At 52.0% G+C, this 12,876-nt stretch overlaps 1 protein-coding gene across 7 annotated transcripts in view; it reads right to left on the bottom strand.

Moving 5' to 3' along the window:
- RNF216 (ring finger protein 216) overlaps positions 1-12,876 on the bottom strand; it is a 121,104-nt gene that overhangs the window by 42,731 nt on the left and 65,497 nt on the right. The window contains exon 14 of one of the 7 annotated variants that reach the window (XM_055562126.1): positions 459-494. The exons of 5 other annotated variants lie outside the window; for them this stretch is intronic. In XM_055562126.1, the coding sequence (XP_055418101.1) occupies positions 474-494 (21 nt within the window). In that variant the 3' untranslated portion in view covers positions 459-473. Of the gene's footprint in view, positions 1-458; positions 495-4,979; positions 5,128-12,876 lie in introns of those variants that run through there. One more of the 7 variants, XM_055562125.1, reaches the window with a different exon arrangement.

Genomic DNA, 12,876 nt, shown 5'->3' with positions numbered 1-12,876 from the left:
GAGCAGTGCATTTTGGGAAGCGCCGTGCAAACACACGATGCTGGTGCAGGCTCCCCAGGGCCGCATGTAAACCATCCGCAGCGAGCACACACTCGCCACCACGCCACACCATGCCACGCCACGCCACGACACAAAGGCCGCCTGCTAGTGCGGAGAAGGACCCAGCCAGCGGGCAGGCAGGCCGCACCCGACGCCATGTCGAGGGAGCCGCCCAGAAGAGACATTCAGAGCCAGGGGAGAGTGCGGAGCTGACTGCCGATGAAGACAAACAGCCCTTTCTTTTCTTGCTTATTCTTGGACTAAAACGTTCAGCGCAGTTCGTCACTCCAGTATAAGCAGACCTTAGGACGCCGCTATCTGCAGCACTGTGAAGACTGTGTGATCGGGGGGACTTAATCGATGGTGTGTCCTCACCGTCTGCCCCCGAAGCATGCTGAACCACCACCTCCGCTGTTCATTCATTTTCTTTATGTTCAAAAACCCAAAGGTGACCTCTGCGAGGAAAAGTGCAACTAAGGTCTTGAAATGGGTCTCGTAACACAGTATGTTGCAAATGTGACTTCCCTTGCAACTTTTTCAAGCTGTCTTTAGATTTTATCCATGGCCCCAACTCTCAGTTCCAGTTACGTGGCATACCGAGGTGGAACCTGTACTGCTGGCCATATAAGGAGCCCGTCCACAGACTTCCCTGAAGGCAAGACGAGCCCAGCCCAGGAAGGGAGAGTGGAAGGTCACCCAGTAGGAAGCATGTCCCTTACCCTCCTTTATGCCCCTTCCCTAGAAAGGCTACAGCGATTGTGTGAACACCTGGCCCTGCAGAGCTGCCAGAGTGGTGCACTGGTGTTGCCAGCATCTTTGTTTTTCATTCTTAATTCCTTCCGTACAGCAACTACTCAAAACAACAACAGATGGACAGCAGGATAAAACTTCAGCAGAAGCCGTTTGTCTTTTGTCAGGCTTCCAAGCTCCGCTCCGCTCGGGCTCAGCAGTAACTGCCCTGTGTGCCTGGATAAAGGCCGGACAGCCTAGAAACACTGGGGGCGTGCCTGCTGAAGCTCTGAGACCTGTCTGTGACTTACTGGGAGCCCAGTTATAACCACTCCAGTTTTATATGGCTTGCTCAACTAAATCACACAGGCTAAAAAGGACACATTTTTGGGGGCAGCTATTATTGACTGAATTCTGTTTCCTCCTACATGCAGATGTTGAAGTCCTGACTCCCAGTAGCTCAGAATCTATCTAGAGCAGGCCTTCAGAGTGGGGATCAGACTGAACCGAGGCCCTCACGGCCGACCCTGAGCCAGCCTGACTGGAGTGCTCACAGGAGAAGGCTGTGTGGACACAGGGCGGAGGCGGTTTCTGCAAACCACAGGGAGAGGCCAAGAAGAGACCAAACGTGCCAACACCTCCATCTTGATCTTTTGTTATGGCAACCCCTGCAAATTAACAGAGTGGCTTTCAATGGTAATCAAACATTAGGTTGCGGTGGATCCAGAGAGGTTCAGACCTTTGTGCACACACTGCTGCCCTTCAACCTTCTTCATACATGTGGAGAGTCATGCTTTTGGGGGAACAGAAGGGAACAGGCTGTGGAGACTGTGACTAAGTCCCAGAAAACGGAGCGTGCCACCAATTTATTTTCCATTCGGATGAACATGTGACTTCCCAGAAGTCGGGCCTCTAAGTACAGTTGGCTTTGGGCGAGTAACAATCCTCTCTTTCGGGCCATGCTGCGTGGCTTGAATGACCTCGGTTCCCCAACGAGGGCCTGAGCCTGAGTGGCAGCCCGCTCTGGTGCTGTCAGTATCGTTTTCACTGTTAATTCCTTCCTTCTAGTAACCACTCACCACTCACAACAGTAAAGGGCCCCCGCAGTGAAAGCCCCGAGTCCCAACCACTGCACCACCAGGGAAGCCCCAACAATCTTGTAGTTGTATCAGTTACTTCTGTCTTTACTAATGATCTCACTTCGCAAAATAGTCAGGTTGAAGAGTTATGTTCGCTGCACTTAGTAAGGAGCAAAGCAACCAGCCTCAAAATATACTATCTCCCAAGGCAAAGCATGAGGAGAGAGCTTGTGCTACTGACCAATTTCAACAGAAGAAAGACGTGCAGGAAAGGAACCGGGTGAGGCCACCCTGAGCCAGGGCCATTCACGGAAGGCCTCCTAAGGTACATCTGGAGAGTCACGGGGACTGTGGGGGTTTTACACAGGGAGACAACATGGCCAAGTTTGTTTGGTATGACAACCACTCTGGTGCAGGTACGGAGCAGAGACCAGAGGCAGAGACTTGTGAGGAGGCTACTGTGCTGATCCAGGCAACAGTGTAGGGTGGAGGACAGCAGTGGAGAGAACTTGGTGACAGGCTGCCAGGAGAGTTGGGAAGGTGGTCCAGACGGGAGGTGAGAGGACCTTTGTGCGTGAGGTTCTCTCTCTGGATTCTATCTGACCTCTGGGGATCTCTTGGTCAGAAAATCTACAGGACAGCTGAGACTTCCTGGGCCTCAGCCCAAGAAGCTGCATTTATAGGTCTGTTCTGTCTTGAAAGGCACGGTGTATGGGGGTACCTATCAGCCTTTACCCGCTTGCAATGGGACAGGGACACGCACGCACAGTGGGGGTGTCCGCTCTGCTCTGCGTGGGCTCCCCGAGACCAGTCTCCTGAACACTCTGCACTGAGAGAGATGCCTTCTCGCCACCACCAAACTCCACCTGTGGGCAGCACTGCATTTGGGGTCAGCCTTACCTGAGTGGGCTTCCCTTGTAGCTCAGTCAGTAAAGAATCTGCCTGCAGTGCAGGAGACCCGGGTTCGATCCCTGGGTTGGGAAGATCCCCTGGAGAAGGAAATGGCAACCCACTCCAGTATCCTTGCCTGGAAAATCTCATGGACAGAGGAGCCTGGTGGGCTGCACTCCACGGGGTCGCAAAGAACCGGGCATGACTGAGCGACTAACACTTACTTACTTACCTAACACTTACTTACTTACCTACCTGAGTGGGGGAAGCAGGCTGAAGTCAGAGAGGTTACTGAGATTCTCCTGTGGAGCCCCAGAATATATAAGGGCCTCTGCCTGTAGCCTACCTGCCTGACTATATATGGTAATTCACGTGGAAAGGATCCACAGAGCAGGGTGGACTGGAGAGGGCTTTGTGGAGACAGCAGGACAAAAAGGGAAGAGAATGGTCCAGGGGGAGGTTCAGGTAAAAGCATGTGTATGAACAGAGGCAAGTAGGTGGGGGACCTGGTCTGGCTTGTGAGAAATCAGGAGGAAGAGGCTCGACTTCTTTCTTCTGAAAGAGCGTCAAAAGCCCAGGCTCTAGAAGCGCTGCACGTTCTAACTGGGTGCCTGAGGAAAAGCAAGGCTGAAAACATTGTAAGGCAGACTGGGAGGAGGAAGAGTCAGGGGCTGAGTGCAGGAGGCCAAGGCTACAGACCAGAGACAAAGTCCAGACCAAGTGAAATGGGGAGAGAAAAGATTCTGAAGAAATTCTTCCATATGGCTAGGTTTAGAGAAAAAAAAAAAAAAAAAAAAACCCAAATAACCCTAAGTCATCACAGGCTACGAGAAAAATCTGCCAGACAAGGAATCCTTGGGAAGACTGTTCAAAAAAGGCTGACACCCACTTGCAGGAGCACAAAGAAGGGAGCCTTGAATGCAGTGTGGATGTAAGATGGCTCATGTCTGAACATGGTAGCTTCATATGTAATAGCAAAACTCCCACAATTTAACTGAAAGGTGAGCATTTTAAAATAACAGCGCCTCTCGAACACTTGGCTACAGCACGCTTATGAAGCAGCTGTTACGGGCTGGTCACTGCACCGGGTGCTTCCTACCCAGCAGCTTGTCAATCCTGGGCCCTGCACAGACGTGAGGGAGTCACAGACAGGAGCCAAGGCTCCTGCACGGGGAGTGGCTTTTCTGGGCTCTACCTCCGTGGATGGAAGAGAGAAGCAGGCCCGCACAGATCATAAAGCACACAGCACCACCTCTATCTCAAAGAAATTCCTTTTCCCCCAGTTTCATACCTTAAAAATTTATGCAAACTTAAACACAAAACAAAGCGGACAGGAAAAGTGTTGACAGCAGGTGCAAAAAAATGAGTACGACTCTGAGACAAGACGAGCCCTGTCAGGACCTTGCCGCAGCGCCTGCAGCAGGGCCAGTGGCCGCTTCCCGGCAGCCTTTGCGTGTGTGGAGCGAACCTCGGTCTGCTCCAGACCTCGGCCCAGTCCCATCTGCCTGTCTGCACGGCCACCACAGCACCAACAGTGCTCTGGGGACCCAAAGAGAGCCCTGGACACCCTGAGAAGCCACAAAAGGGGAACAGGTGCACAGTAGGCATCAACAGGCTTGCGCCGGAAAAAGCTGGTCTAATCTAAGTCCTTATTCTTATGGAAGAAGGGCACTTCAGGCCTAACAACTAGGGAAGAAATAAAAGACGCACAACAGTGTACTGTGACAGCCAGGCTGTGCAGAAAAGCCTCTAGCCCTCCTTGCGCTCTGGTTCAAAGTCCTCCCCCTCCCGCTCTTGTCCTGTGCTTTTATTCCAAGGCTGACCTTGGGTCTATGGCAGGTGTGCACCCAGCTGGGAAGCTCCAAAGTGGACCAGTGAATGCCGGATATACTCTCATTTGAGGCCCATGTTTCCAGGGGGTAGGGGTTATTGTTTCTTAAAGACAAAGCCAGACAAAAGCAAGCCAAAACAAACCAGATCCTGTGCAAAGATCTTCCTAAGAAAACCTAACTAGCAGCCTAGTCTAAATAAAACACTGACACCTCTCTCTCTCTCATACACACACATGCGTGGAGCCCGCCGCCCAAGTTTCAGGGCACTCTGATGTTACCTAGATGGTGTAAGAAGCTAAAAACGATCGTATTTTGTATTGGTATTATTTCCTAACTGTCAAGGTGTTCATTTCAGGGCAAACATTTTATTTAGAGACATACTATTAATCTGGCTCGGGGGTGAGGGAAAGAATGAAATATAACATCCAGGCCACGATTCAAAGGTCCACATACAGGGAATTCCCTGGCGGTCCAGTGGAATGCCCTGCTCTCACTGCCAAGGGCTCAGGTTCGATCCCCAGTCAGGGAACTAAGATCCCACATGCTGCGTGGCATGTCTGGAAAAAAAAAAAAAAGGTGCATATACAATTTTTGGTAGATTGTAACAACAACAAGCACTTATAAAGACACTGTTCTAAGCATTTTTTACTACACCTACAGTCAGGATCCAATAACCAGTCTGGAATCTGGCCACTCAATTGCTCCCACTGAGGGCTTCTTAGAGCCAAACAGCTTCACCCTCTGCCGGGTGTGTCTGGTCACTTCACTCTGCGTCCACTGTCCCAGAGAGCCGTTCAAGGCTTCCCAGGAAAGGGTCAGCCCAGAGCGAGGGCCACACATGCAGAGGCCATGCAGGTTACTGCAACAGCGGCTGCTGCTAAGTCGCTTCAGTCAGAAACCAATACAAATCAGAGCGGGGGAAGCCGCACTGTGAAGGGGTTAGATAAACCGCTTCCCATTCCCTTCCTGGTTCCCGCAGGAGCCAGTGGGTTCCTCTTTTACACACAACGGCACACCACACAATCCTCTGCCCCACCCTCAGATCAAGACTACACGTGTTCCCGACTATCAGGTCACCCGATTCTGTACCGGTACTTCTGAAATTACTGGCTCTAACCTGATACCAAGACTGCTGGAGTTTCCTCCCAAGTTCAGAGATGGGCCCGCCAGTCTGGGCTGGCCTCCGGGAGGCCCGAATCTAGGCTTCATCTGTGAGGCTCGGTGGCCCTCTGCTGGCTGCATGCTGTAATTGTTAGTTCCTCACCCAACCAGTGAGAAAACAGCCCTCAAAAACCTTCTCATGTCCCTGCCATCTACAAGGCTTTAGATTTACTGAAAACATCCACACACACAAAAATAGGCAATACAACTTTCTGTCATCTGAGCTTGTGCAGCGTAAATAGTGTTATGCACATTTCATAAGCAGGATCTACAGAACATTAAGGCTTGAGCTCAGGAAGGGAACGCATACGTGGCCGAGGAGCTGCCCGAGCAGCACTTCAGCCCTCACCAAGGCATCCAGTTCATCCCCTCCTGCAGCTGAGCGGCGGGAGAAGCACACATGCTCCCCACACAGCCTGCTGGTCAAGAGACTGGCTCTGGGCAGATCTGGGTGGTTTGCCCAGGCCATTCACTCAGTGATGATGGGAGGCTAGAGGCTCACCTGCCAGCTTCAGTCTCCTCGTCTATGAAGGGGCCAGAGCAGAGTTACAGGCCTGAATGAGATGCTGCCCCTGCAGCACCCAACAGGCGACTGACTGATGTTCCGGCTGCTGCTTGGCCATCACTGACGCCACAACGGTCACAGCCCGCCTCCCGCCCTCCCGCCCTCCCGGCACAGCTTGAGGGAAACCCCGGCTGCTAACACGAGCTGCAGAGGCCCCTCATAGACACGGTGCAGAGCCCACTGCTGGTCACCAGGTTACAGCCAAGAGCTGGCTTCTCTCCCTTGAAAGGTGAAGGGAAACCGGGATGACAGAGTAACGAGTACATAAAAGAACTGAAACGGAGGTCTGCAGCCACTGTCGAGCACACAGACGATGACGCAGGTGAGCAGAGGATGACCCCCGGAGATGACAGGGGTGGTGTTGCTGGCTTCCAGTTACTTTCCAGTAACCATGACCAGACTTGGAATGGCCCTTGGAAAAGCAAAAGGGAAACTTACAGGAGCCGCAAGTACAGCACACTGAAACGATGAGTGAGTAAAGTGCCAAATCTAAGAGCAGGAGAGCTGAGAAACAGTGCCGTGAACACCAGGAACAGCTAACATGCATCGAGTGCCTATGGGCTAACTGAGCACCTTACTCATATCAAGCCACTTAGTCCTCAGAGCCAGTCTCCTAGCAGGGGGCTATTCTCCTCCCCGTTCTTCACAGTAGGGGAAACTGAGGCCAGGGGTGAGGCGGGCTGTGTAAGGCCACAGACGAGTTAGTGGAGGGGCTGGGATGTGAACACAGACACTGCTATTCCAGTTGCCCCGATGAAGACTGCTAAACGAACAGCCTGGCGGCTGTGGGCAAATTCTTTAGGCCCAGATTGGGGCAGCACGGAGAATATGCTATATAAACAAATGGTGTAAGTTTATCAATACACTGAAGAGACGTATTTGTTGGAACAGACCTTGGAACAGACCGTCGGGAAGTCGGAACCTGGGTGAGGCCTCCCAGTACCGGAGAGCCCCTGGACAGACCAAAGTGTCTCCTGTTCCCAGGAGCCGACATCTTCACCAGATGCAGTTATCTGATAAGGTTTTGCTCCAGGCGCTGGGGCAACAGACCACAGAATCAAATCTCTGAAGTCAAGCAAGTGAAAGAACATTCCTGTCCTGGAATCTGCAGTGGAATCTGCTGCTGCAGGATACAATTTTAAGAAAAAAAGGAAGGAGAAAAGCCACTGAGAGAACCAGAGTACCTGTGTGAGTGAGTGCATTTTAAACAACTCGTCTCATGGGACTAGGAACAGGAGTGTATTTAGAACGGCCCGTGGTAAGACAGAATCTAAGCAGCTAAACCACCTCACGAAGAGCCTGCCCTCCCATGACACTGGGGTCCGCAGAGCCAGAACCCCAACACCCACACAGCGGGCTGGCCCACTCACAGCCTGCAGCCCGGGCAGTCAGCGCGGCGGCTCTGCCGTCGCCCGAGGACGCCAGCAGCCGCTGGGACTGCACCGCACCGGCCCCGCTGCCGCCCCTGCCCCGTGCTTCTCACCTGCACGCCTCTTCTCAAACTGCTACCGGAATCATCTTCTGGAAAGCGTGATTTGACCACGTCACCCCCATTTCCCACCCTGGATGGGCCTCCTACTGTCACCAGGAAGAGGCCCCCACTCTCCACAGGGACTGTCCCCTTCCCAGCTGGCTCCTCACCTGCCACCGCCCCACCCCTCCCTCAGAAACACACCTCAAATACTCCGCGTCCTCTGCTGGGAGGCCTCTCCCCACCCCTCTACCCTCGCTCCCCAGCAGCCTTCCAGGTGCAATCCTCAAGTCCCTTCTAGAACGTCTGCTCTCCACTACCAACCCCGCACCCCCTGCAGCCCACAGGCTCTGAGGCTCCCCTGCGGCAGACAGAGCTGGGCAGGACCTGCAGGCAGGCTCCGCGGGGCCTGGCTCTCCCGGGGCTCTGATGGCTTCTCTAGGCAACAGGTCAACACATTCACCATTTCCACCTGGAGGTCTAAAAGGCACTACAGACATGCCTGAAACACGAATTTTGATCCCCTTGTCTCCCCAGAGCTGTGCTTAATCCCTTCTGTATCACTGAGGGACACCACCACCCATGAGGTGCTCAAGGAAAACACCCTGGATCCTTTTTCTTCATCCCCCACACTCATGCCACCAGCCAGTCCTGTGTGTCCAGAGTCACTGCCAGCCTGGCCCATGGAAGGAGCTTGCATTCCCACCCCCACAAGCCCCGAGGGTCCCAGCCTGCCCGTCCACCACATACACAAGCCTCACTGCTCTGCCTCTCCCCACCCCTCAGTTCGGCCAGTTCTCCCCAGCCCTCTGCTCCCCAGGTTGGGCACTCTCCTGCTAGAACATGGGGACTGTAACCAAAGCGTGTGCGGCCACTCTGGGGCATGGAGAGCCAGCTCAGCCATGACCGGAGCTCTAGATGTTTCCTGTTACCATGCCTAAAGCAGACCCTATCTTTGCTGTTTAGCAGATCTACTATTATCTGAATTCTAATCCTGCTTTATCTCCAACTCTTTATCTAGAGTATTTTAGGAAAACACACAAACTATTGTTAGCTTAATTCTGAAACAGAAAGGCTTCAAACAAGTGTCACATTTCATAGCTCGGATCACCATGTCCAATGGCTTTCCTGGTGGCTCAGACAGTGAAGCATCTGCCCAAAAGTGGGAGACTGGGTTCAATCCCTAGGTCAGGAAGATCCCCTGGAGAAGGAAATGGCTACCCACTCCAGTATTCTTCTTTGGAGAATCCCATGGACAGAGGAGCCGGCGGGTTACAGTCCATGGGGTTGCAAAGAGTTGGACACGACTGAGTGACTGACACTTTCAATTTCACAATGGCTTTTAAGCTTCTGACAGGAAAACCGCTAGCCCTGCTCCAGTGCACACGTCTCTCTAATGGCCAGGAAGCACCCTCAGCACCAAGGGCAGGTGCCCTCTTCCGTCCTCAAGCCCCCCAGCTGACTGCGTCCAGAGCCATTCTGTCCCTTCACTCAGAAAGCATTAGGAACAGACCCTGCGTGTCGACCTGGGGCAATCTTCTGTCTGGCGCACAGGTCCAGGCCTCACTGGTCACAAGTGACATCTGCCACAGACAGCACTGCCCAGCTCTGGCCCTCAGCCCCCGGCCCTGGCACCCAATCCGATGCTACCACCCCATCCTGATTTTACAATTGGACAGGAGGGGAACACACCAACCTCAAAAGCAAGTTCAGAGCTGAGACAGAATATGTGTGGCCTCAAAGGGTGGCGGCCCAGGACTCTTCTAAAGGGTGCTACTGAGGAGACCAAGGGAGACAAACTTCCTGAGGTAAGAGCAGCCACGAGGGCACATGTTCGCCCACCCTCACGATGCCTGCAGGGGCACACCCCTCTGTAGTGGCTCCTCTCCCGCTGCTTCTTTACCCCACAGCTGCTCTCCTCATGGCAGGACAATCAAGAAACGCCTGCACTACAATGGGGCACAACTGCCCACTCAGAGAATGACACTGCAACCGGGGTGGGCGCCAGGCTGCCAGAAGCACGCGCCCTGCTTTCCTAAACTGTGAAGCTGGGAGCTTCTGTACCTATGTGCTGGCCCACACTTGCTTCTGCTCAAATCTGGACTCCCAAAATGCCTGTTCTGTTTCAAAATCCTCCGGATTTCAAGTGAAATCCCCCACTCAAACCCGGGGCCTGTGCCTTGGCTGCGGAGCGCAAGGGGAGGGAGGGGCACTAGTGGTATCTTAACAGCTATTCCAATGGGCTCCCAAGCAGCCTGTGAGCAAACGGTACCTCACAAACAGGAAGGAAAAACAGAGTTTACTTTTGTAGGGTCCCTCCTTTAACAAATCGAATGATGTGCCTCATTATTATTACTTTTTGAGGTGGTTAAAGAAGGAAAAGTGGGCGCTGCTTTCCATCCACAGACTCCGGCTGCCTGGGGCGGGCCCTTACCCCACAGCCTGCGCACCAGGCGGCGAGGCTGCTGAGATGAGCCCGCCCCGGGTGAAGCCAGCCTTTGCTGGCCAGGCCTCTGCCAGCCCTCCACCGGGCCCTCAGTTGCTCACGCCACACTCTGCTGCTTCCAGGAGGAGCCAGACAGAGCAGAAAGAGAGGCGCGGCTTTGGGGGCCGGGCTCTGGGTTCAGGCACCGGGGATGCTCCCCCGATTGTCCTCCACCACAGATGTGCAGACTAGGTGGGAAGGGTGGGAAGGGGGCCCACTGGTGGAGGTGGCCCGAGAGGGAACAGGATACAGTGCCCTTGAACAGCTGCCCTCACTCTGTGCCCCGCTGGGTCCTGGACCTCCTCCGCCTCCAGGACTAGATGGATAAATGTGACTGAAGTTAGGAGAGGGCAACTCCCTCCCACTGATCCCTGTCTCTTCTGTCGGCCTGGGCCTACTCTTCTCCTTCAGGCAGGCCACCAAGGTTGGAGGAACCAGGGTGCAAGAGAGGATTTTTAAGTCTGGGAGAGCAGGGCTGCAGAAACTGTTCTGTTACTGCATTTTCCCGGACACAAGGGAGGCACATTAAACATTATTACTTGGAAAATAAAGCGAGATACAAGATGAATCTCATACAGGCAGATTCTATCACTTTTCCTCTTTCCACCCTGAATGAAAAGGACAAAGCGACGAACTGAAAACGAGAGGGGAGGGTATATAGTGGGAGGGAAATAAAAAGCCAAATGCTGAACCTGACAGAAATCATGGTTGAGCCACTCTCCCCTCACAGTCATATCCAAATGGCAAGTCACCAAGGCTGCAAACATCTATCTCAGGAGTAATTAAATCAAATTAATCTTAGGAAAAGAGCTTTAAATGTTCAAAGCCCCATTAATTCTCATGCCTTGTAATTAAATATGTATGTTAAGAAGGCCTGGACAAAAGCAAAACATTTTCGAATGTGAATTCTTTATGTTCATAGATAGCATTATAATGCATTCTAATTACTGATCTTGCAGAAACTATGTAAAAAGTTTAGTGAAGCGCACACTGTAAACCATGGCACAGAGAACGCAGACACAATCTCAGTCCATACTGAGCTTTAGAAAATGTGTCTTGATAAACATCTTCACTTTTAAGGCTCCACACAAGTTATTCAATGATAATCTCCACTTGGCTTTTTAATTCTCCCTGATCCTTGCCCCCTCTGCTCCTGAGGCATGGCCCTCAAATGCATCTTGGAAAAGCCCTTGGCTTCTGCTGCACTGGGATCTACTTTATTTCCTTGTTCGTGTCAATCTCTCAGGGTTAACCTTCTCTTAGATCATCAACCATGAAAGAGCTGGGTCACCCCGACATGCTGTGTGTCTTGAAGGGAAGGTATCAAGTCCTGCATTTCTAAAACTCTCAAGAACACTACTGCTGCCACGTGGTCTCTCAACAGCTCTTGACACTCCTTTGTCAAAGTGCTCTTGCCTCACAGAACTTCGCGTGCTTCTCACAACCTCAGTACTTCAAAGGAGGTGGGAAAGGAATTACTCGTCAATTTTTTTGATGAGAAGAGTCAGAGTAAATGATCTGCTGACAGACAGTAAGCAGTTTAGAGTCTGAATGTTATCAGTTTTCTGATTATGTGCTACTGGTCAGCATTGCCAGTGCCTCCAGTTAAGGCTGTCACACGGTAGACCATAACACCCACAAAAAACTGCTCCCATGATTTGTCTACACTGCTTGGTTCTGTTAGTACTGGAGTTATCAATTATTTTTTTTTCAAGCAATGTGAGTTGGTGTTATGGACTGAATGTTTGTGTGTCCCCATATAATTCACACATTGCAATCCTAATTCCAACGTGATGGCATTAGGAGGTAGGACCTTCGGAAGGCCTTGAGGGTGGAGCACTCATGGATGGGATTCATTCCAAGGAGAGGCAGGAGAACCTGCCCCCTCTGCTCTTCCTCATGTCATGATATATAGACAAGAGGGCCCTCATTTGAACTGAACCTGCCAAGGCCTTGATCTTAAGACTTTCCAGCCTCCATTACTATGTGAAGTAAACGTCTATTGTTTAAGCCACCCAGTCTGTGCTAATGTGTTAGAGCAGCCTGAGCAAAGACGGCTAAGTTTGGACAATTTATCGACAAAGTTTTCAAAGACAGGGATGTTTGTGCTAAAGGAATTTTACCTACAGAAGATCTTAAAAGATAAAAGCAGAAGCCCTGATTATTCTAACTGGATCCATGACCATGGTCAACTGAATGTATTTGTCAGGACTGCTGCTAAGTCGCTTCAGTCGTCTCCGACTCTGTGCGACCCCAGAGACGGCAGCCCACTAGGCTGCCCCGTCCCTGGGATTCTCCAGGCAAGAACACTGGAGTGGGTTGCCATGTCCTTCTCCAATGCATGACAGTGAAAAGTGAAAGTGAGGTCGCTCAGTCATGTCCGACCCTCAGCAACCCCATGGACTGCAGCCCTCCAGGCTCCTCTGTCCATGGGATTTTCCAGGCAAGAGTACTGGAGTGGGTTGCCATTGCCTTCTCCGACTATCAGGTTCCAAATCAAAACCAGAAATTAAAGGAAGAGGCAGAGCTTTCAAACATGAAGGAAAGGATATACTCATATCTAAGTTTTGGACAAAGATAATGTGGAGAGACTGTCATACTGACACCAGTGGATCTAACTGACG

Source organism: Bubalus kerabau, chromosome 23, assembly GCF_029407905.1.
Source record: "Bubalus kerabau isolate K-KA32 ecotype Philippines breed swamp buffalo chromosome 23, PCC_UOA_SB_1v2, whole genome shotgun sequence".
NCBI classification, from domain to species: Eukaryota; Metazoa; Chordata; class Mammalia; order Artiodactyla; family Bovidae; genus Bubalus; species Bubalus kerabau.
Note: the sequence above shows the minus strand (reverse complement) of the source record. Positions and strands in the feature narration are given on the sequence as shown.